The sequence below is a fragment of the Mus musculus genome, chromosome 5 (assembly GCF_000001635.26).
Source record: "Mus musculus strain C57BL/6J chromosome 5, GRCm38.p6 C57BL/6J".
Classification (NCBI taxonomy): Eukaryota; Metazoa; Chordata; class Mammalia; order Rodentia; family Muridae; genus Mus; species Mus musculus.
In genome coordinates, this window is record NC_000071.6 from 36,964,788 (window position 1) to 36,989,214 (window position 24,427).

Consider the following 24,427-nt stretch of genomic DNA (forward strand, 5'->3'; position numbering starts at 1 on the left):
ACATGTGGAGTTTGAGGCAGACCCATGGGGTAAGAGGATGAAGCTGCTACCATTCCAGTGTCCCAGGTGAGTGACCCCGAGGAAAATGGAGGCAGCCACAACCGTTAATGTCAGCCCAGGTTAGGTGATGAATACTCCACATGACATTCTTCAACACCAGCAGGAAAGGCCTGTCTACACGTACCAGATCTCTCTTTTTTCATCCCTCTCATAGAGTCAGGCAGTCCTCACCTTCAGGACAGAAACCAAATGGCAGCTTGGAGGCTCAGCCCTGTAATCTCAGGACTTGAGAGGTTTGAGATAGCAGGATCACCAAGTTCGAGGCCAGGCTAGGCTACACAGTGGATTTCAGACCATCCTGAGCTCCATACACCGTGAGACCCTATTAACTTAAATAAAACAAACCACTGCAGAGGGGTACTCGCCCACACAGAGCCTGTCCCAGTTAGCTTTAACACAGGCTTGTGTCACCTGAGAAGGGAGTGTCAATGGAGCAAGTGCCCAGATCAGAGTGGTCTGTGGGCTTGTGCATGGGGTTTACCCTGTTAATAGATGTAGGAGGCTTGGCCCATGTTGGGCAATTCCATTCCCTAGGCAGGCGGTGCTGGGCTGTATAAGAAAGTTAGCTAAGCATGGCTCTTTGAGTGAGCCATAGAGTGAGCCAGCAAGTCCCTGCTGTACTTCCTTGGCAGTGAGTGAGGAATACCAAGCAGGCTGGCCTTGAGTTCCTGCCCTGCCTCTCCTCAGTGATGAACTATGGCCGACAAATACAAGCCAAGTCACCCCTTTCCTCCCCTAAGTTGATTTTGGTCATGGTGTTTGCCACAGTAACAGGGATGAAACCGGCCCAGCACCATAACTCTTCCAGTCCCCATGACAAACCCTGATTATGCCCGTGTGGAATTACCACACGTGACTGAAGAGAGCAGCACAAACCCCAGACTGTGACTCATGCAGACGACCCAATTGGTGACCTGGGTTTCAGTGATCCTCGACACAAAGAAAGCACTTTTCACCCCAAGGCCAGGGTCAACAGCCATGTGCTGTTACTGCTGCGACCTCGGGGACCCTCACACCTGGATGGTGCCAATCAGCTATATAGCAGATGGTGTCAACTGTGCGGGATATCAGTTCTATCCTCAGTCACCCAACTGGCACATTTTCACTGAATCTGGGTTCATACATACTATGTTGCTCGAGCGCGCGTGTGAACACACACACACACACACACACACACACACACACACACACACACATACACACACACACACACACAACCAGACAAGGCTCCCTGTAATCAAACCAGAAGGCAAGGCTATAGGTTTCAAAGCTTTTTATTTCGGCTGCCTTAGAACTTGGCTTTTGGCTCTGCCATATTGAACATAGCCAAGCTTACCTATGTACTGAAAGGGATACTCTTGCATTATTTCCCAAGTCCTGGGGTACTCAGAAGAGATCCCCACAAACTCTCTAACACCCCCAGAGATAGGCCAGCTCCAAGGCAGGCTGTAGTGTTCAGAGCCCAGTTTGGACATGCTATACCCAAGTAGGAAGCCAGGCAGGACGTGACCACTGGGGACAGCCCAGGAAGGTGAACCACTGTCAAGGCTTAGCAGCAACCAAATAAATAAGAAACACTACCATGAAGTCTACATACACACATATTTGGAAAACAAATCCAACACAAAGTAAGGAAAGGGCAGGAAGGAGGCATGAAGAACTGGGGAGGAAGATTCTTATCTGTAAAGTGCTCTTCGTGATGGAGGGTCTTTGGGGCCAGGCTTGGAGTTCCAGCTCTGTGAGGGAAGGGCAGGATTGTGAGTGAAGATAGCATGCAATTTCTTATGACACTCGGCATTCAAAGTGGACAGTGCTAAAGAGAACCACCCTCCAGCAGGATCTGCGATCTACAGGTGAGCAGAGAGCCTGGGATCTAACCACACGAGAGCAGAATACACATACACACACACACACACACACACACACACACACACACGGCACAGTGCTGCTCCAGCTGGCTGGGTGGCCACACGGAAGGACTTCACAGCAACATGCACCAAAGCCTCCTCCAGCGGCGGACGCTCCTCAGGCGGCAGACAGGAATGGGAAGAAGAAGAAGTCGAAGGCAAACTTGAGGGCACCGTGCACTGTGCTACGCCAGTCCTGTTCGATCTTCACGTGCCTCCGGGCAGGTGACAGCTGCGTCATGCAGTTGAGGCAGCTGATGGCCTTGAGCTCGAAGACGGGCCACTTGCTACCCAGGCGGCCCTCGAGGATGGTGCTGAACTCTATGAGGCTCCCCTGGCGCAGGTTCAGCAGCACGTCCTTGAACTCGCTGCTGGCACGGAGAACAATGTCCTTGGTGATGTCGTCCTCTTCATGGCCGCGGTTGCCGTTGGTGCCAAAGGGCATGCCCACTGTGATCTCAAATTTGTAGCGGTCAAACTTCTTGATGTGGCAGGGGTGCTTGGCCAGCTGCTTGAGACGGCAGAGCTCCTCCTCTGCCGTGGACGTGTTACCAGAGCTACAAGATGGGTAGGCCTCGCCATACAGGCAGCGCATCCAATCGCCCAGGAAGAACGGGAGCATGTTGATGGCCGACTCAGCACTGTTGTCGATCTCGGTCACTCGGACATACTTGAAGCGGCCTGTCCACGTGACCCTGTGGCCCTCCAGGTGGCTGCACAGGATCTGGGTCCGGGCCATGTTAGTTTCCTTCCAGGCCCGGGGCCCACATAGGAAGCCATATTGCTGCCAGGTGAGTGTGGAGTTGTAGACCTTCATGCCTTCTGAGCGGTACACGTAGAACCAGCAGAAGAGCAGGATGGCCGTTAGCCACACCAGAATGAGCTTCACCATGGAGCTCTTCGTCAGGGACTTGACCATCCCCATCACTGAGAAGTTGGCCTTGGTCCACCAACGGAAAAGCAGGGGTACGCCGCAGATCACCGTGGTGACCATGATCTTGGTGAGGTCCAGCGACAGGAACCATCGGGCAAACTGCACCGTGCCCATCAAGGCGAGGCCAGCCACCAGGATGGGGAGGGCAAAGAGGAAGAGGAAGTAGCCGATGGAGGCCCGGACCAAGCCCAGGCCGGTAGACTGGAGCAGGATGACCACGGACAGTTCACACCACATGAAGCACACCAGGTAGGGCACCAGGTAGCAATAAGTGCCCTTGAAGTTCCTCAGCTGGGCCATGCGGAAGAAGAGGTAAAAGAGATAGACATAGAGCAGGCAGGGGAGGCTGACGTTGAGGATGATGAAGTGGCCAACGGGCACAGTGAAGAAAGTCTGGCCGAGTACTTTCAGGAAGCGCCAGTCCACAGGCACGGTGGGCAGAAGGGACAGCAAGCCGGCAGCCACCTCGGTGACCAGGGCACGCCTGGTATAGGGCTCAGCAGAGCTGCTCAGGCTCATGTAGCTGGTCACCGTGAAGAAGGTGGAGATGACGGCCAGCTCCGAGCAGGGGATGCAGTCCTTGCTGGCCAGCGGGAAGGAGAAGATGACAAAGACGACTGACAGTAGGAAGTGGATGTAGGGCTCCAGGTGGTTCCAGCCGAAGTTCACTTCGGCCTGCTCCACGTCTAGGTTGGGCTCGAAGCGCAGCAGCAGGTCGGTGAGAGTACGGAAGTTCTCCCAGGCCTTGCTGTCCTGGAACACCTTGAGCGTGCAGATGACCATGGACACAAAGGACAGATAGAAGACCACCAGGGGGATGAAGAAGGCGAAGAAGTCGATGGTTAGGTTGCTGATGATGAAGAAGAAGATGAGGGCGTTGATGTGATGGGTGGGTACAATGGTGGAGAGCCAGTGCATGCCGGCCTTGGAGGCTACGTCAATCAGGTACTCTTTGATCTCCATGATGGCGTGTAAAGGGTACTTCACCACCTAGTGGGGGACAGAGAGCGGAAACCAACTGGGACAGGAGCCCCTTGGCATCTAACATGACTGCCTCTAGTTCCCTGGTTCTGTACAAAGCCACACCCTAGACTTTCCCACTCCTGGGCCTCATCCTAACAGATCCGTCCTCCAGGAGCAACCCCCCTCCACTCCAGTGTTCCCCATACTCCACAGTCCCTAGAGACCTGCCTTCCCCTAAGCCCTACACCTCCATCCTGAGATTCCCACTGTGCTGGTTTAAATGAGAATGTTCCCTCAGAGGCTCCCATATTTGAAGGTTTGGTTCCCAGTTTGTGGACTGTTTAGGCAGGGTTAAGAGGCGGAGCACTGGAGGTGGAATTTAAGGTTTTGAAAGCACACACCAGGCCCAGTCGTGTTCTCTTTCTAAACCTGCAACTTGCAGATCTAGATGGGTGCTCTCAGCTTCTGTTCTGCTCCAGCGCCATGCCTGCCTGACATCGTAGTAGAAATGGACCAACACTCTGAAACTGTAAGCAAGCCCCCAATTAGATGCTTTCTGTTATAAGTTGCTTTACTTATGGTGTCCCTCATAGCAATGGCAGTAACTAAGACACCCACCTTCTGCTAAGGTGACTAGGGACTTGCACAAGCCTATTGCATCTAGGGGAAGCCACCTGGGCACCTAGATCCCCATCTCCTGCTTCAAGATACAATATCACGCCAGGTGGTTTGGGCACACACCTTTAATCCCAGCACTTGGGAGGCAGAGGCAGGTGGATCTCTGAGTTTGAGGCCAGCCTGGTCTACAGAGTGAGTTCCAAAGTGGCCAGGACTCTACAGAGAAACCCTGTCTTGAAGCCCTTCCCCCTACCTGCAAAAAAAATTAAAAAAATAAAATAAAAAGATACAACAGCATTGGGTTGCCCATCAGCCACGTGTCCATCTCCAGCATGTGGACACCAACACTGACTCTTTCCTCAACTGCCAGAGGGATGGGAGCCATTATATCCCAGGCCACATGGCATGTCACATACAGGTGCAGCATGAGCACCAAAGAAGGCTGGTCGGGGAGTCCAGGGAGCTCAGAGCCCCGCCCTCCCTCTGACACTGGTGATCAGAACACTGCAACCCAAGCTAACAGGGAGCACGGCCACCGTCACCCGGCACACCAGAGGCAAGTGGTGGGAAGCCAGCTTCCGCTGAAACCTGAGAGGAAATGGCCACATCAGATTCTCCATAAGTGAATGTAAAACATACAGGACTTTAAAACATTAAATTTGTTTTTAAGAGGTCACCCTGACTCCCCAGGCTTGAGGGAAGCTGTTGGGAGTCTAGAACACTCTTTGCGGGAGTCACGTCAGTTCTCAGAGGCTGCTGGCTGTGACTGAGAGGAGCCTCTCCGTCCCCTGCATGTCCCTTGAAGGCAAGGCACGGAGGGCTGAGGGAGCTTGAATGTGCAGACCCCTGTGAGGACTTGCTGCTCTTTCTCTACAAAAGACCGGCCGTGACTGGCCGTGTCTGGGATGGTTCCAAACACTGCGACACGGGGCCACATTGATCTCCGCACAGACTTTAAATCTCTCTCTCCTCAAAGCACTTCCAGACCTCACAGAGCTCAGGCACATCACTGTGGGGTGGCAGGACACACATTCAGACCTCGTGTGGCGGGAGGAGGCATCACAGTGCACACTGGAAAGCTCTGGCCTGAAGGTTCCTCTCCAACACATCCTTTCACCTTGATCCCCACTAGCAAGTGTGGGGCTCTTCTTTGCCAAGAACCATACGGACCCCGCCAGCTCCCTCCTCTCAGGGGCGAGCATCATCTGGGAATCCTGTCTGCGAACACACTCAGTCTAGAGAAGCTGAACATGGACCGTCCCCACAGCCACGAGCCTCTAGGCCAGCCCGATGCTCAGAACTTTCCCAGTATCAGTCCTTTACCTGTCTGTGCTCAGGGCCAAGAGTGAGGCTCTACCTGTCAACAACCTGGGGGTGCGGCTCACACACGGGCCTTATCTCTCTGTTGTGGGGAGCTGCTCCCCACTTTCTTACTTCTGTCCTGTGTCCCCATGCCCCGTGGTGGCCTGCTTTACTCTCCAGCCCCCTGTGAAGACTGTCTGGCCACTTCCTAGCCAGTGGACCCGGCTGCCCCCATTTTAACCTAGTTGTTCCAGTCTTACTGGTGTGTGTGGTTCATGTCGTCTTAGCCATAAACACTGGCACTGAGGCCTGCAGAGCTATGGGCTACAGAACAGTTCCTCTGCTGTTAGGCCCTGCGTGGGCTTGGCCTTGTGCCCACGCTGGGCTGAAGTGCTTCCCTGGGTCAACCTGCCCAATCAATACCCAGGGATGCTTGCATCCCTGCAGTCCGAGCTATGGACACATCTGACCAGGTTCATAAACTGACCTGGGCAGCTCTGTAATGGCCCTATGGCCACACCTGTGTCTGCACTGAGTCCCAACAACAATGTGGAGACTGGTCAAAGCAGGGTACACTTCTAAATCCCTCCTATTCTTGTGTCTCCCGCCAATGTCTGTTCTTCCAGCTCACCTTTGGTGTCCCTGTATGGTAGATTCAGTCACCAGGCCCATGACTGAGCTGGCCCACAGACCAGCACTTGATTGGAGGGGGAAAGCATATTTAGAAAGTGGCCTCTGTCCTGGGCCACAGATAACATCACTACATAGTGAATCTAAATGTAAGTTCTGCTGTCCTGACATGACTCTCCGGAGCACCCAAGTATACCTGTATGACCCTGCCTCTGCTTTCTGGGCCGAGGCACCTTCTCAAACAGGAACCTCAGATGACCTGAGGGACCCAGATCCAGGTGTGTCTGTGAGGTTAAGGGCCTCTGGCCTGCAGCTCCCAGGGGCGAGCCAGGGTGCCAGGCAGGAGCGGCACATACCTTCTGGCGTAGTGGCAGGTCCTCGGGGCTCTTCCCTGCCAGCTCGTCCTCATCTTCATCCTCATCCTGCAGGAACAGGTTGGTGGGAATGATGCCCTTGGCGTACTTCTTGGTGAGCTCCACAAAATCGTCCAGAGCAATGTAGTTCTTGGCTGAAGCACAAAAAGATACCGGGTTCTCCAAGCCATACACCCACTGTGACCCTGATACACGCAGGACACAGGATGGCAACTTGGGGCCCAGCCAGGTTCAGGCACAGGGCCATCGCTCAGGCAAAGACATGAAAAAGAACCTGTTTGGGTGTGGAGGAAGTAGTTTGTCTGCCATCTGTTATCCCCCATCTCTGCTTCTGACCTAGGCAACACGCTATGTGTGTGAAATGACATGCCCTTCTAGTCCCCAATGCCTAAAGCCCACCTTAAGCGAAGCCCTACTGCTAGACAGCCAATCAGCTGCACCCCAGCATACTTTGATGCCTGGTGGACATGCAGGGCCTTGGGATGCTGGGGACTAACTTCCCCGAGGCCACCCCCCATACAACAGGATCTGTGGGACTGCTATTCTCTGACCCCCAAAAGACCTACTACACACCCAATAACTTCTCCACCCAACAAGATCTCTCATGTGCCACCAAGCTCTCATCTCACAGCATTGATACAAGGGCAACATAGGTCTGCCTTTTGTTCCCACCCCCACCAGGATCCCTTGAGGATCCACTGTGTGTCTGCAAACCTCTCTATCTCACCTGTCTCTGCCAAGAGCCTCCTATGCAATGGACGTTTTTTTTTTTGTTTGTTTTTGTTTTGTTTTTTTTTTTTGAAGCACTGGGAAATGCCAAGGACGGGTAAAAGAAATATAGCATGTGTTAAAGACTGGGTTCCCAGCCTTCAGGGAAGAAAAATGCTAGGCACCGGCAGTCACCGAGAGCCCTGGCCATGTTGGAAGCTCTCACTGGGCTAGGTTGCTTGCAGAGGCTGCACTCGGGAGTTAACATGATGAGTCAGAACTGTGCAGCCCTGTCCCACCCACTGGGCTCTCCTATCAGTGCTGAGAAGCCCCTAAGCCCCTCCCCTACCTGCCCATCTTCTCCAGGATGGAAGCCTGGAGCCCTAGAAACAGATTCCACCCCTCCACACACATGACACACACATGAAGTCATGGTCTAGTGTCTTCTGATTCTCTGACCCCAGACATTTCACGGCCACTTCCAGCTCCCTGGGTCCCCAGTCCCTCTCCCATCCCACACGGGTGCTGTAACACTCTATATCTGCCTCAACACAAGTGCGCAGTGGGACACACCCCACACAACCCTCAAGTCCCCTCCTGCCTATCTGTAGAGCTGTCTCTCTCACTGACCTTTCAGCTCACTCAGGCACCAGCCCCGCCTCTGGCCTTCACCTGGTGAGGATGGTCACACTGAAGGTCTGTTCCCACTGTCATCTGAAACTCCCAGTGTACAAAGGCTTAGGTCCCAGGGACCAAAACACTGTCACCCAAAGAGACTGAACAAGAGTCCATTTAAGCATGAGACCTGGTAGGGGAGCCAGGCTAGGGCACACAGTTAAGAGGGATGCGGTGCTGGGTGGTGTGTGGGAAGCAGGATCGCAGCGCAGGACGGACATACTCACATTCACTGCTGACGAGGCGCTCCAGCATGCGCCTCTGCTTCTGCAGGGACTTGGGGACTGGGCCTGGCTGCGCCCCTCCATCTGTAAGACCAGAGAGGATTAGAAGCTGGGGCTGCTGAGTTGTCCTGCTCTGTAGCCCACTGGGCATAGAACCTTAGGATCCTGGGCTAGCACTGTTCTCAGGAATCACATGGCCTGGGGTCTCATCATATTCAAGGGTCCATATCCCTGGGTAGCCACTGCTGAGCTGTCACGAGGAGTGTCAGCATGTTCCGTGATGAGCACACCCATGTACCCTTTTTCTCTTTGCCTGGCACTGCCTCTCCTTGATTACCTTCAGCCAATATCATATAATGGGCACCCTGGGGGTAAGGACCGTGTTCCCGTCACTCCCTGTATCTCTGGTCCTGGAAAGAGAAGCATCCCAGTGCACTCGGATCAAGAGATGAGCCACAAATGGAATTTACAGTCTCGCCAACATGCCGGTCACCTCCCAACCCAAAGAGAAGGCAAAGGGAGGGTGGTTGTTGGTGAGATGGCTGGCCTACCCTGCTCGTTGACCTGTCCAACATTCTCCAGCAGCTCGGACACAGCCACCTGCTTCTTCTTCTTGGGGTTGAGTTTCCAGTACATGACCAGGGCAGCCTTGCGCACAGCCCTTTCCAGGTCGGTCTCAGAGGATAGCTGCTTCACCTCAGCCTCGTTCTCAGAAGTGATGCCTGAAAGACAGAGGCATTAGGCAAACCCACACCTCACGGCAGCAACCCGGGAGCGCTGCCCGGAGGCTGGGCACAGGGGCGTGAGGGAGTTCTGACTGGCACCGTTGACTCAGGGTAGAGTAGGTACCTGCCCTTAGAGCGTGTCTGAGCCCATCCCTGGTCAGAGGCCAGGCTGGGCTGGCCATGCCTGAGGGCTGCCTGTGCTTGTTTCTTTTCACACCTCATCCTTGGGGACCCTCATCAGCAGGCACTACAGAGACGAGGTGCAAAGCAAGGTGTTACAGGCCCAAACCACAGGTCTGAACAGGAACGAGCTGCCTGGGATGGGGGGGTCTGATTTATTGCAATTACCAGTGTGCATGTGGTAGGAAGGGACATCCCTGTGCCCACAGCGTTTCCTGGGCCGCTGGGAACATGGGGTCTTCCAAACAGAACAAAGAAAGAATGCCAGAGGCTCAGGGGAGAGAGGCGAGCAGAGACAGGGGCAGGAGCTATAAAATGGCATCATGTCTCTCATAAGGACTGTGCTTTTCATCTGCCCGGGAATCCTGGGGCAGGAATGCAGGGCAGGGCTTGCAGGCCAGTTGAGTTTGTGCTACCTCCCCTTGCCACCCTCCAGGGCTATGCCCCTGCCCCTGCCCCTGCCCCCAAGCAGCCCTGGGGACCACTGGCACCAGATGATGGTCATGTGGCTGGCCAGCTCTGGTTACTCCCCCTGCCCTGGCCTGGGCCGTCTGGCTCAGACATCCTGGCTGACAGGATTTAATGGGGAAACTATTCCTTTTTTGTTTTGTTTTTCCCTTCCCCAAACCACAAGTCAAGCTGTCAAAGGGAAAAGATTTGTATACTAAATGTAACATTGAAAACACTGTGATACATAGAGAAGAAAAGACACAAAGTACCTCCCCGGGCTTTGGGTTATGAGTGATCTTTACCCTGGTAGCGTCTATCTATTGCAAGTTTTACACAGCAGCATAAAAATTTACAGTTAAAAATAAATATCAAGGGGCTGGAGAGATGGCTCAGCTGTTAAGGGCACTGCCTGTTTTTTCAGAGGTCCTGAGTTCAATTCCTAGCAACCACATGGTGGCTCCCAACCATCTATAATGGGATCTGATGCCTTCTTCTGGTGTATTTGAAGACAGTGACTGTACTCACACACATAAAATAAATAAAATCTTAATAAATAAATATCAAAATATACAACAACAAAAACTATGTGAAGCACCCGTGTCACCTTTTGCTCAGACTTGGAGCCTGTAAGACACTCACAGACCAGGACACTTGGGGCAGATGCCTCTCTCTGACTCTAAGATTTACCTTCCGGTTTGGACTGGAATCCAGAAGAGAAGTGAAAAATAATTCATTACTTCTTGTAGGCACCAAGCACAGGACAAAAGATGTGGGATTGGCCTAGCTTGTGAAGTAGCCAGCAGAACTTCCAAAACCTCTCAGTGACAGGAGATGACCAAACAGACTTCTCCCTTCCCAATGGCGCGGCCAGCACTGCAAACCACCACCCCACCACCCCCGGAGGCAGCTGCCAGAGGCCCCACACAGCCTCACCTTTCCGGTCAGCTAGGCACCGCCTCAGCAGCTTCACGGCCTCCCGCCTGCCCTGCTTGGCTGCCAGGATTAGCCAGGCTACGGCTGAGCAGCTGTTGAGTTCTTCATCTGCATCGTTGGCAAGGCGTAGGTAGTGTTTGCCCACCTAAGAGCAGAGACATCCATCATGTTCTGGCTTCGGGGACCCTGTCCTCCCCACCACGGGGCAGGCGTGGGACCTCCAATAATGCCACTGTCATGAGCCCTATGCTCTGCTCAGCCTCTTCTCTTGCTCCTGCCTCCTGAGTGCTAGAACCCCACTGTGGTCAGAAAACTAGAATGGCTGACTCCCTCTGCTGCCTCTCAAACAGCTCAGGCCTTAGTCCAGATCACTACTTACATTATAATTGAATTCTTTTTATTAAAAATTATTATATGTATTCATTCAGAGGGCAACTTGTGGGATTCAGTTCTCTCCTTCTCTCATATGGATGCTGGGACTCGAACTCAGATCACCAGGTTTGGCAGCAATCACCTGTGCCTGCTTGAGCCGTTTCACCAGCCCTGCCAGATCAACAGATCAACAAGGTTGTGGAAGCAGCCCACAACCTTGGTTGCTTGCTTACATGTGGGCCTGACAGGTTTTCTCTCTTCCACGGGAAGTTTGATTAGTTTAGACAGATTGTAAAGCCCAAAATATTTACTATCTGGCCCTATGCAAAAATGCTCGATAATCCAGTCCAATCTTCCCACTCTACAGATGGGCAAAGTGAAGCCGAGAACACAGACAGGCCAGGAAAGAGCTGGGCATGGTCCCCAGCTTCAGCAGGCCTGGACTATAGGCTGAGACGGACTACACTGTCCAACACAGCACTGGGATGCTCTCTAGCCTCCAGAGACACAGGCACAGGCCTCCATTGCAGCCAAAGAGTGGGCCTGCTGATTCCCACCTGCCAGGGCACCGTGAGGAGAGAAAAGATGGCCTATCAGGTCTCTGTCCTCCTCTCCCTCCTCCTTCCCGGTGTACTTGGGTCTCTGACACTCAGCCGACTTGTCCTACCTGAGCTCCTCCGCTCCTGACTCCTATCCCACAATGCCCTGGGCACAGTGGGCCTTCAGCTGAGACAGACCCTCCTTAGGGAACAAGCCTGTTGCAGACAGCTGGAAGAGGGTAGGTGGGCAGGAAGGAGGGAGGGCGTCCTGGAGGAGGAGCACATGTCCAAGACAGGATGTGTGTCGGACCGGAGTGGTGAACACAGGTACACCAGGAAGTAAGCCAGCCAAACCTAACCAACATGGAGGTGGGCATAGCCCTGCTAGCCCCCTGTTCCTACAGAAGAGGCCAGACCCCCTACTCCATGAGCCACAGGACACCAGGCCAGACCCATTGTGCTGGGGTCATGTCCTAAGACTCCCCCAGACACTGGTCCTCACCTCAGTCTGTGCTTTGGGGTCTCCAGCCTTGGCTTTCTCCAGGACTTCTTCAAAGGGGATCTCCACATCTGCCTTCATGGGACCTTGAACAGGAGGAGAAGTCAGAACGTCACACAGTCAGACCTTATCCCCGCCGGTGGAATGGGGGTTGGCTGGACCAGGTTTCAGGGGCCCTGCTACCTACTCCCATTTTAACATTGAGACAAGGGGCAGGAGGCTGAGGCTGTGACAGACAGGCTGCCTTCCAACATTGCAAGCAAGGCAGAGCAGTGGCAGCCAGTTTTATACTGCGAGTGTGAGGACTGGGAGTGGGGTACAGGCCTGAGTCCCACTGTCACCTTCAGCTCCAGTCTACTCACAGGACTGTAGTCTGAGCGGCCTGAAAGAGCAAGAGTGCACACCAGCACTCAGCAGACAGTGTGGCTTTGGAGGGCACAGCTGATGGGCATTCCTTTGTTCCTTAAGAGTGGACGTCTTCCCTGTCAGGGCTGCTGTAGGCTGGGAATTTACAAACTAGAGTTGATTGCTTAGGGCTCTAGAAGTCTGAGGAGTCCGAGTTTATAGTGCCAGCAGACTGGTTTCAGAAGGGCCTGCTTTAGTGTTCATGGTGGCACCTTGCCCTGCCTTGCACCTTCTCATGGAAGGGGAGAGACAGCTCTTCGACCTATTCTATAAGGGCATCAACCCCATGATGGTCTACCCTTATGAGCTCATCGCTCTCCAATAAGAGATCACCTCGTCCTGGGCTGTAGGGAAGTGCACACCAGCCTTGCATGGCACCTCCCTGAATGGTTCAGGGATGGACACAGCCAGGGCTATAGAATCTACACTGGGCCATCCTCTCATGCCAGATTGGCTCTGGGGCAGGTCCTGACCTCTGCCAGCCCCCAGACAGGGCCCCTGTCCATCTCTTCAGATAGGTCTCACCCACGGGCTCTTGAATGAACCCTGCATGACATGCTAACTTGGCATTTCTGCTGGCCATCTCAGGAAGGAGAGCGCCTCAGGTACACCATCCTTTCTGCTAACACCAGCTCCTTCATCCATCCCGGCCCCCAGCTGTGCACCGGTGTGCATCACTGCACTGGATCTAACTGGTCTCCACGCCCCAGCTTCCAGCAGTACAGCTCAGCAAACTCAGGGCAGACAGGGAAGTGTGTCGGGCCGACAAGGGAGCAGGTGCCCAGCAATTCTCTGCCCCCCCCCACATTCCAGCACAGCAGCCCTGCCCCTCACTCTGTCTGGCAACGGGGCTGCCTGGCTGGAACTTGATTCCCTAAAGCAGCAAAGGGTGGGAGAAGCTCTCTTGCTCGTCAGGAGCAGGGCCATGCTCAGCCACACCAGGCTACCTCTGACATCCTTCCCTGACTGGCGCCAAGCCCCTCGGAGGCAGCCATCAGAAGCAAGCCACACCGAGCCAACTTACATCTTAAGTTCCTTAAGCTTCCCGGCGCATGCTAAACCCTCCCAGAAGAACACAATTATAAGCATGTGACGACCATTAAGTCAGGGACAGCATCATGTCTTTCACATGCTGTGATCTCCCAAGTTCTTTATCCTTGGTCCTAGGTCCTTGGCCTCCAGTGTTTCTGCCCCTTTCATCATCAGCCATCATGATGAGCAAGAAGAATGACAAAGGCGCCAGGATCACATCACCCTTGTGGCCAGAGCAGAGGATCATGTACCATCAGGGGTTTCCCACATGGGGCGGTCAAGGTCATTTGGCTGAGGGGCTCCACAATAAACAGGATAATTGGGGCTACCCTGAGCCAATGGTGTTTCCCATGGAGAATAGCCAAGTTGAAGGAGTCTCCCACAGGTGGCTGGGGATACTCACTCCTCTACACTGGGCAGTCAGAACCAAGATAGTCCCCCGCATGGGGCAACCAGGGTCACTCTGGGAGGAGGGGTTCTTCAAATCATGTGGGGCCCATCCTTTTGGCTCACAAAGCCTTTGAGAAGGCACAAAGGTGGACAACTGCCCAAGGAGTTTAGTGGCCAGAACCAGGCTAAGGCAATTGGCTCCTACCACCAGCCCAGCAGACAGTTACTGGACCCAGAAGCCATAGGCACCAAGTTGATGAGACTCCTGTCCTTGTCACGGCCCACTCTGAGAGGCAGTGAGGACAGCCATGCCGTCAGCTCAGGTGACATGATGACTGGCAACATCAGCCCTGCCTGGAGAGCCTTCCTGGAGAGGCTGACATTAGAGGCTTGGAATGCAACCAGAGGCTGAAAGAAACAAACAGAGGCGTGCTGCCAGCTTTCCAGAAGACTCAGAGAGCATCAGCAGGGACCTCACGACTGACAGGGCAGCTTACAGCACTGACTGGGTCACAGCGTGTACTCGGGGATGTGGGCCAGGTCCTGAATGACCAAAACCATGACTCAGAGGGTCACTCAGCTGTGTAGCCTAAGGTCAGCAGGGGGAACGTGTTCCTACACCCACATCTACATTGGCCCCTCACACCTAAACAGTCACGGTCATACCGGAAGCCCTGTGAGGCCCAGAGATTCCAGAGAGGCCCAAAGAGGTGAGGAGAAAAGATCAAACTACTCCTAACTCCCGCTTCTCCCGCCCTAGCCAGGGACCCTGGGTCCACCACTTCCTTTTCTCATTTGCTTTCTCATCTCTGAGGAAAATGCAACAGGTGACAGTGCCTGTCCCCAGGCCTGAAATGGGGTTGGGGCTGGTGCTTCAGGAGGTCTAAAGAGGTGGTATGTAAAGATGAACGAACGCAGTAGTTACATGTTCATTAGCTGAAGTCTCCCTGGCGGAAACTCTAGGCCCCACTGCTCCTGCCAGCAGGGTGGGGTCTATCTTCACATGCCAGTGACCCGGGACAGGGAGCTGAAGCTTGGACCTTTAGGACTGGAGCCTTCAGACTGCTAACCCGCCTGGCTGCCTCTTCCCAGCACCGCTGTGGGTAGAGCACACAGCTGACACCTGCTTCCTGGTGGTATCTGAAACCCACAGTCTGGGCCCTTCTACTAAGTTACCCAGGTTGAAACCCAGCTTTCCGGCCATGGCCTCTGCCCCCATGGTCACACGATATCAGAGAGAAGGGGGTGGGCACTGGGCTTGGATCTGGGCCAGGCCTTGCCTACCTTAGCCGCAAAGCTGAGGGACATAGTGGCTTCTCTCTCTCTTTCTCTCTCTCTCTCTCTTTCTCTCTCTCTCTCTCAGATTTATTTATTTTATGTACATGACTGCTCTGTTTTCATGCACGTCAGAAGAGGGCATCAGATTCTGCTACAGATGGTTGTGAGCCACCATGTGGTTGCTGGGTATTGAACTTGGGACCTCTGGAAAAGCAGCCAGTGCTTTTAACTGCTGAGCCACCTCTCCATCCCCCCACAGTGATCTTTTAAGACGATTCATAAAGCAAAGGGCCCGAGCACGGGACAGTGCTGAGGCTGGTGCTACGAGGAGCCTCAACCCTGGCCAAGCAGGCTGAAACCCTTCAGCTCTGCCAGGGAGGCAGCCAGAGTGGTCCCCTGGGCCAGATGCTGAAACTCCAGGCCTTCCTTCATCTGTGGACAGGCTGACAGACAGTGGTATACACAGGAGGTGCCAGGTGGGGACGCTGCTGGGTTGGAGTGGTCATTGAGGGCTGCTGGCCTCTCTCAGGGGGAAACTGAAAATGCCAACAACTGAAACAAGTGACAGCAGAAACTGACAAGATGAGAGGCACTACCCCATCACTCACCCCTACCATGCCAGGGCCCAAAGGGAGCCTCACACCAACCCAGCCATATGTAGCAAGGGACAGTCTCAGCATCTGCCTGGCAGTAGCAGAGGCCACATAGGAGAGAAGTCATTTGACACAAACCTTCCCACAATGGCGCAGCCCCACTCTGAGAGCAGTCTCACTGGCAGGCAAAGGTCCAGCGGATAACGCCACACACTGGCACACCATGTCAACCATAACTGCAAAGTGCACACAAATGCCAGGGGGGCAGAACAAACTGGAGGGATGGGCCTGGTGCACAGGATCCAGGGCCTGAGTCAACACTAATCAACTGCCACCCAGAGGTAGCATTCTCCTCCAGCATTGTAACAGGCCTTGCCCACTCTCCCCACATGGTCCTCAGTGCTCTTCTCTGACAGGCTCCTGTCCCCTGTCCCCCAGGTCCCTGTAGGACAGACCCTGTCCTACACTGCTGGACTCCGACAACTGCTGATGGTGATACCGGATCTCTCACTCATTTCACCTGATGCTAGCCCCGCCCCTCAGGTCTGGTCTCACACAGGAGAGCCACACGTGCTGCCTGAAGGGGTGAGAACCTGGGGAGGCCAAGGGCTGACAAGAAGCCCCAGTATGGCCACACAGGCCCAGCCCCTGCAAGCCACAGAATCCCATCCTCAGTCCACTGTTAAACCACCTGCTATGTCTCAGGATGATTTCAAACCAGGGGCCTGGGTAGTAACTATTCCCAAGGCTCCATTTTCACCTAGCAGAGGGCTATGCGGTCAATTTAAATGCACCCCAAAAGATGCATTTTGTAAAAATGTTAATTAAGAGACTGGGAAGAGAACATCAGTCTATAACACAGGAGGAGGCTACTTCTCTAGAAACTGCTGTCCCCATAGTGTGTGTGTGGTTGCGCGTGCACACACATATTCATGCGTGTCCCCGAACAGGTGCCAGGCTTCAACAGAATACATAGTTTTTCACATGGGTTGAGGCTGGGAAGAGCCAGCAGTAGGAGACCTCAGAGCAAATGGTACCCCAAAAGGCAAGGTGAACTGAGCATTTTGGGGGAGGTTCTCAATGGGCAAAAGAGGAGGTGCTAGACCACGAGGGCCACTCAGAGGGATGCAGAATGTCAAGTGACAACCCAGAGGTGAGACACAGGACTGGCAATCAGCTCTCAAGAAGACACTGAGAGCTGGGGGTCCAAGCAGGGACACTGAGAAGGCAGGTTTGACTGTGAGCATCTCTGAGCCATGAGGCCCACCTGCAAACTGCTGCACGGGAGGAAGGAGAGAGATGCTGACGGTAGGGATGGTCATACAGTTGACAGCTACACACGCTTTGTAAGTGGCAGCCTTGGTATCAGTACCGCAGAGCAGCCCGACTTGAGGAGCTTCTGTAGGATTCTGGTCTATGTGCCCGCCCCGCTTTCCCTGCTGTGGGCTGAGGCCTGGAGGACTGGCCCCACCTCCTTACCAGCTCTGTCCGTTTCTTCCCGGCTGCCGGTTTGAGGGGCCCGAGGCTCCGGAGCGGCTGCTTCCCCAGCACTTCGTCCAGCACTGGGGTCAGCCTGAGGTCTGGGAGCACGAGGCGGTTCAATCTTGTCCTGCTCCAGTGAGGCGGTGGCATTGAGCCGGGCCCGGGCCTGGGGCTGTGGTGCGGGTGGAGGAGGTGGGCCAGAGGGGCTCGGAGGTGGGGTGCCTGAGTTCATCTTGCCTGCAAACAAAGGGGAGGATTAGACACACACAAAAGCCCCCCTGAACCAGCCTGGTGGTAAAGCAAGAACTGGGTGCGATTGCCAAGTTCTGCGATCTCATTTAACTTGACAACCCCACAGGGCAGCCTTGAGTTTCCCTCCCATCAGGTCATGCCAGGAAACCTTGGGCTTTTGTGCCTTCAATTGAGAAATGAGGATGACACTGATGACACTGTGGTACACTGAACCTGGCCTGGCCATGGGGGATGCATGGGACCTGCATGTGTCTCCAGCATCTGTCAAAGTGGGTCTCTGCAGACGTACCAGCTGAAGTTGCCGGAATGAGATCACAGAGGCTTAGGCTGGTCCTAAGCTCAATGGGCTGTTTCCTTAGAAAGAGACACAGCCCAGGGGCTACAGGGAGATGGACCAGAGGCTGAAGTAAGACAGACAACTGCAGGAGAACAAACACCAAGGACTGACAGCCACCCCAGAAGGTAGAGATGTGAAAATGTCCTGAATAGAGCTTACTTCAGCCTTCTTTAAAAAAAAAAAAAAAAAGGTTTATTTGCTGGACAGTGGTAGCGCATGCCTTTAATCCCAGCACTTGGGAGGCAAAGGCAAGCAGATTTCTGAGTTCGAGGCCAGCCTGGTCTACAGAGTGAGTTCCAGGATAGCCAAGGCTACACAGAGAAACCCTGTTTCAAAAAACCAAAAAAAAAAAAAAAAAAAAAAAGATTAATTTATTATTTTCTGTAAGTACACTGTAGCTGAGTTCAGATGCACCAGAGGAGGAGGTCAGATCTCATTACAGGTGGTTTGGATCCTCCAGGACTTTGAGGGCACAGACCCCTGACACTGCTGGACCTCGCATACTGCAGTGTGAGGAGACCACTCTTCAGATCCCAAATGACCCTCCTCAAAGCCAAGGCCAAGTCTGTCCTCTTCATTACTCTTAAGGGAACAGGCCAGAGGGTCTGGCAATGAGGAAATAGAAATCTGATTCAAAGGAGCCCTGAACTCTTGCCCTGGGCTCCCAGTGTGTGATCCTAAATAGCCACGTGCCTTTCTGTGCCTTTCTATGCATCTCTGTCCTTATCTAGGACCTAGAACCTAGGACAGAGTTCCATGCTCAGGGTGACTGTGAGGTCAGGGGATCCAAGACTAAGTTGCAAGGAACCAGGTCTCAGCATCTATCACCGAGCCTGGCCAAATAGTTCCCTGATGGATGGTTCTGTACACTGTCCCTGAGAAAGGCAGGGATGGACACAGGTCTACACGCTAGACACAGGCTTGTCCATTTCTGTTCTACCCCCAACTACACATGGGTCCCATCAATGGGAACTGTGTCCAAAGAGCAAAGTAGATTTCAATCTAGCATTCTCCTGCATAGGGCAGAGTCCTTAATTCAATTTACTTTCTTATTTATGTTTTTTTTTTTGAACCCTTATTTTAAAAACAATCCCTAAGGATATTTAGAACCAAAAATCATGGCCAAGCCACATGACTGCTTGGAAATCAGCACAGGGCCCTGACCTGATTTGCAAATTTGGGCTTCTGGGAATGGCACTGCCCGAAAACCCTGTCAATTAGCCACATGTATAGCCTCAAGGGAGCTTGCCGATCCAAGGGAACTCGAAGACCAGTGGGGACTACACATCCACAGGGACATCCAGACCCATCAAGATATGCAAATCAGCAGGATTCACACCCACAGGAGCCCACAGACACAAGGGGGAGAGCCACAGTCAGCAGTGCAGTAACTAAGGGGTGGGGCTCTCGCACAGACAGCCACCAGACCACCTCAGACTCTAGAAAGGTAACATCCAGGGGTGACCCCTACCTCACAGACATAGACAAGACACCTGCCATTAGGCAAAAGCATTGCTCAGTCCTCCCATGCATCTTCTATGGGCTCCTCCAAGCCAAGCAGGTAGGAATGTCCTATCCCAGGTCAGTGGTGAAGAACCCCTTCAGCCTTCAACCTCATCCATCGCCCAGACCCCAGACACTGAGGCCCGAAAGAAGGAGGAGCTGTTCAAACAACTTGAGGTGCCGAGCCAGGGTGCAAACCCACTCCTGGGATCCCTCCAACCTCAGCAAACATTTCGCTGAAAGAGGCTGTGCCCCCTCCCTACCCTTCTCCAGGTCTCTTCACTGACACAATGGCTTTCATTCCATAGTACCAAGCACCTGGTGCCTCCATGATTGTGCCCTGCCTCACTCTCCTTCTGCGAGCCCTCCCACCCCTCCCCAGCACAGAGCCCCCCTTCCCCGGCCTTCAGTTGTAGCTCCAGCTACATGTTCAACAGAGTTTCTCAGATGCTGCTACTGAGGTCCTAAACAGGCCCTCAGGGCTTCTGTCCAGCCTCCTCTCTATGATAGAGAAGAGACCACCTTCCTGACAATAGGACATCACTTCATAACCACAGGTACCACGGGGAGTGGCTGGTTAACGTAGTCCCTGCCTCAGTTTCCCTACCTGCACATCAGTGTGCAATGGGATTTGGTAAAAGAGAATGTCACCTCTAAATGGTGAGGCATTTGAAAACAAAGCAAAACCCCTAAACGGGGGACTGGGGAAATAGTTCAATTGGTAAAATGCTTGCCAGGTGTAAGGACCCCTCAGTCACAATGAAAAAACAAAAGCCTTCCCAGCCTTTAGTCCAAGCACTTGGAAGCCAGAGACAGTGGATCTCTAAGTTCAAGGGTAGCCTGGTGTACGAGCTATTTCCAGGACAGCCAAGGCTCAACACAGAAACCCTGTTATCAAAGAAAACAAAACAAAACAAAAAAACAAACCAAAAAAAAAAAAGCAACAAAAGCCTTATGCAACAATCCCAGGGATGTGAGGGTAGACAGGCTGACCCACAGGGCTTGCAGGTCAGTCAGCCTAATCTAGCTGATAAGCTCCAGGCCAGTGCCAGACCCTCTCTCCAAAAACCAAGGGAGTCAGTGACTGAGGGACAACAGCTAAGGCTGACCTCTGGCCTCCCACAAACACATGCATTCGCATGTACATCCATGAGCACATATGCACATATAAATGCCTGCACATCCGAGAGCGAGCGCACACACCAATACACACACAAACACGCACACTCACAGCCCTGGGTGTGAACACCTCTCCCTTAGGTGAAAAACACCTTATAAAAGGAAATGTCAGGGAGACAGGCTATGGCTGGCTGCTATGCTCCCAGTTAACTTACTGGGAGCACACTGCAGTCAAAGCAAAAACATTCAAGGTAAGAAATCTGGCAAGGCAGGGTGGAGAAAGGAGAATTCCTTCTCAGGTTCTGGGGTTGAAGGCCAAGCCTAGTTTAGGTCACAGAGTTTGTTAATTCAGTTTCCTGGAACTATTGGTCACAGAGACACAAGAATCAGACCTGACCCGGAGGGAAGGACTTGCCTAGTGTCAAAGAGAACCCAGAAGACAGGGCTGCACCTCAGGAGTACGCTAGGGCTTAATGAATGTAGGCTGAAACCTGAGGCAGCCAGGCTTCAGGCACTGGGGCCTTACCGGGCTGAATGACCTTAGGCAAGTCCTTCCCTCAGGCTGGAAACCCCTGGCTCGAGAGGAAGAGCTCCATCACCCAGCTCCGGCCCCAGCTCCACAGGGGCCAGCGCAGTGGCTTAGAACCATCACTGAGTAAGATCCCAAAACACAAAGTGGCCAGCATTCTTTCCCTGTGAACGCCAAGGCATATTTTTATCCCATCTACACAAATGCCAGTGTCAAGAAGCCGGGCTGAGGAGTGGCTAGCTCCAGAGAGGCCACCCTGGAGAAGGCTGCCTGACTACGGTCTACAAAGGCCAGGGCTATAGGACTGCATGGAGCCCTCTATCTCTCCCAGCGCACCTCCATTCCCTTGGTCTCTCAGGCCCTGGAAAGTCAAGATGGCCAGCACTGCCAAGTCCACGTGGTACTCCTGAGAGACACCTGCCCGCAGAGCTTGCACAGAGAAGCATCCCCCCTAGTAGTCCTTTAGTGTCCATAGAGCCCGATGAGGAAGTCCTCAGCCCCCACTGCACAGCCACTAACCACGACCTTGTACATAAAGATTCAAAGACAGAAGACAAAACATAATATTTAAAATAGATTTGGTAATCATCCTGGGTCTGTGTAGGATTTGAAAAATTATCGGTAGAGAAAGATAAAAGAAATGCCCCTCCTCCAATGACAATACTTGCTATCTCTGGGTAAGAAACTTAGCTGGTTTTATTTTAGCTTTTAAAAACATACATGTCCTTAATTTTCTATTTGAATGTGGAACACTTAGGGAATGGAAATGAAGCATTATTTTAAAATCCACCAGTGACCAAGTCCCTGGCCTGTGAGGTCCACTCTGGCCTGGCCTGACCCAGCCCTCTGGCATAGAACTGACCCTCAAGACAAGGTCACAAAGCCCTTGGTGGCTCCCAGGTGCCTATTTTTGCCCAGAGTATTAAGTCCAAACCAAGGAACAGTCCAGCTCTCCCAATGTGACAAGATCGTGGGAACAGAGGGGGAGTGAACAGGGAGGGGCATGGGCTGCAATGGTGGACAGCCAAGCATATCATGTCTGGCACCTGCTCTGTCCTGGCTGTGTGGGCCTATGAGCCCCCAGTGTGGGGCACTGAGCCTCCCTGTCCAGCAGAAGATGCTCCAGGGCTAATGTTTGAGCATCTGACTTGGTGGGAAGGTGATATCTGGTTAGACAGTCCAAGATGGAAAAGCCATGGGAATGGACTGGGCAGAGGCATGCTTCTCATTTAATGGTTTTCCCAGGTTATGGACTTTGCAGAGGTCTGGCCGAGCCTTCAGGACAATCAGAAGAGGAAGGAAGATTTTTTTTTTTCAACATTAGATGCGCCCATACCCTGGAGGAAGGGGTAGATAGTTAGGCAGACATCAGTCCCCTGTAGCCAGAAGAAATACCAGGCTAGGAGATGAGTCTGACCCATAGGTCAGAGGAATGTAAGAACCGTTGAGGGTGGCTGGAGCTACAGAAGACCAGAGAGGAGCATGGGAGCCATCCAGGCAGAATGAGAGGCCTACAACAGGGCAAGCGCTGGGGCAGACAGGACGCCAGAAAGATTGGAACTGGACTCAGTAAGAACTAAGAAGTGGGGACTCAGAAGTGGCTTGGCATGTGGCTGGGGGCTTTAACCTCCTTTCTAACGTAAGAAAGGTGGGAGAAAGGGTACCTTGGAGAGAACAGCGCTCCTATCCATTGCCACTGCATCACCACCAGGGACAAGGACACGTCTGGCATCTGTGTAGTGTTTCGGGGCCAAGATTGAACTAGGTCTCCTATGCGACCAACCCCAAACCTTCTGAAGGCATAAGGGAGGCTGGCACTGGGGTGTTCTACACGCTTGTACCTGGGAAAGAAGGCGAGGGGCATCTCTACCCAATCCTGCCTGTATCTGAGGAGGTCCAAGGAACATTCAGGAAGAAATTGGAACATAAACTCTCTCTAGATTCCTAGTTAGATGAAAAAGTACCTGCGAATGGCATCAGCACCAGAGAGACATAGGTCAACAGGTGAGGGAACTGGGGAGGTAGCCCCTGTGATCGCCATGGCCTTCAAGAGCCTAGGACATGGGTCCGAGTGAGGGTTGGATTCTAGAGAGGAAAGTCCCAGCCAACCACCTGGGGTCTTTGTCCAAGGTGACAGAGGAAGGGCTGCACCTGCTTGCCTGGGGGAGGGGGAGGGAATTGGAGGTGGGAGGAGGGGGTAGAGGTTCATTAGCTCTGTCCATTAGGTGTGTGGTCCTGTCCAGGCCCCAAATCTACTGAGCCTCTGTGTCCAATGGAAACTGTAAGTCCTACCCCTAGGACTAGGGGCCCGAGTACACGGTGGAGGGTGACAGTGTCAGGGAGATAGTTCCAAGAAACTAAAACGCTGTTTTATTGGACTCTCATATAAAGATAACTAACAAAATACGTTGAAAGGACGCAGCTCCATCACACCCAAAAGTGCAGGATCAGATTTTCCAGAAGGCTTCCAGTTCATCTGACCAGAACCTAAGTTCCTCTAGGTGCGGTGCATACCAGAGCTGGGGTCACACAATGGCCAGCAGGTACCTAATAGGGTGGGTAACTATGGGCGGGTCCCAAGGGTTCCTACCTCCTTTTCTGAGGACCAGGAAAGAGAAAGAAACAGACACACGGCTCCTGGGTGGGCTGAGCCCCCACGCGCCCCAGGAATCAGGTCCTTCATGGTCCTGGGTAGGGAGTCCAGGGATGTAGGTCTTGATGGGGCAGCTCTGGAGCGTGGGCAGCCTCTCCGACACGCTGTCCCCATCCGCAGCGCGGTCATGCAGGGAGATTTGCGGGAGTGCCGGGACTCCAGGGCTGAGTGAGAGGCGCACGGCTTGGGCACAACTGGCCCAGTTGGGGCAGTAGACGCCTCGGGCTCCGTGGAGCAGCGAGAGTCCTGGCCTCCAACTTCTAGCAACTTGGAGTGGACTTGGGGCTCTGCCACCCATCAGGGGAAACTGAGGCCGGGAGAGCAGCGCCACCCAGCGCTCCGAAACCCTCCCTGACACTGCGCGCCCAACGCCAAGGCCAAGGCCATGGCACAACGACCCTGAAGAACTTACCGGCCGCAGTGCTGGGCCTCCCAGCCCGCCGCGAAGTTGCTCCGAAACCGCGGAGATTGCAGCGGCCAGCTGAGCAGGCGGAGCGCGCGGCCCTACATTCAGCGCGGCCCCGGGAAAGGGGGCGGGGCCTGGGCGGGGCCTCTGCCACCCTCCATTCCTGCTGCGACCCAGGGAGACTCGGCTCGTTAAGTCGCCGGCAAGCCTGCCAATCACTATGTGCTGTCGCGAATCACGGAGCGCCTCGCCTTGCAGCGACTTGCTCTCTTGGGTCGCCAGGAGGACAGATGGCGGCGAGAGGGCGGGTCTGGCCGGCCCACAGCTTAAGTTTCCGAGTGGACTCGGCCCCGGC

The 24,427-nt window shown here is 53.6% G+C and overlaps 1 protein-coding gene across 1 annotated transcript; it reads right to left on the reverse strand.

The window, feature by feature from the left end:
* Positions 1 to 1,316: 1,316 nt before the first annotated feature.
* Positions 1,317 to 24,195, reverse strand: Wfs1 (wolframin ER transmembrane glycoprotein). Its single transcript, NM_011716.2, has 8 exons — positions 24,079 to 24,195; positions 17,271 to 17,510; positions 12,097 to 12,179; positions 10,684 to 10,828; positions 8,947 to 9,117; positions 8,399 to 8,479; positions 6,771 to 6,922; positions 1,317 to 3,891 (listed from the first exon to the last, which is right to left on the reverse strand). Exons 2-8 carry the CDS (start codon positions 17,503 to 17,505, stop codon positions 2,086 to 2,088), a joined length of 2,673 nt encoding a protein of 890 aa, NP_035846.1. The 5' UTR covers positions 17,506 to 17,510; positions 24,079 to 24,195; the 3' UTR covers positions 1,317 to 2,085.
* Positions 24,196 to 24,427: the final 232 nt, after the last annotated feature.

What these genes read in the sequence shown, in the direction of transcription:
- Wfs1 (NM_011716.2), bottom strand. Translation starts at nt 17,505, where the DNA reads ATGAACTCAGGCACCCCACCTCCGAGCCCCTCTGGCCCACCTCCTCCA. An exon ending in ACCCCAAAGCACAGACTGAG is followed by an intron (nt 10,829 to 12,096) that starts GTGAGGACCAGT and finishes CTCTGCTCTTAG; the next exon opens with GTGGGCAAACACTACCTACG. An exon ending in GTGCCTAGCTGACCGGAAAG is followed by an intron (nt 9,118 to 10,683) that starts GTGAGGCTGTGT and finishes TCTGTCTTTCAG; the next exon opens with GCATCACTTCTGAGAACGAG.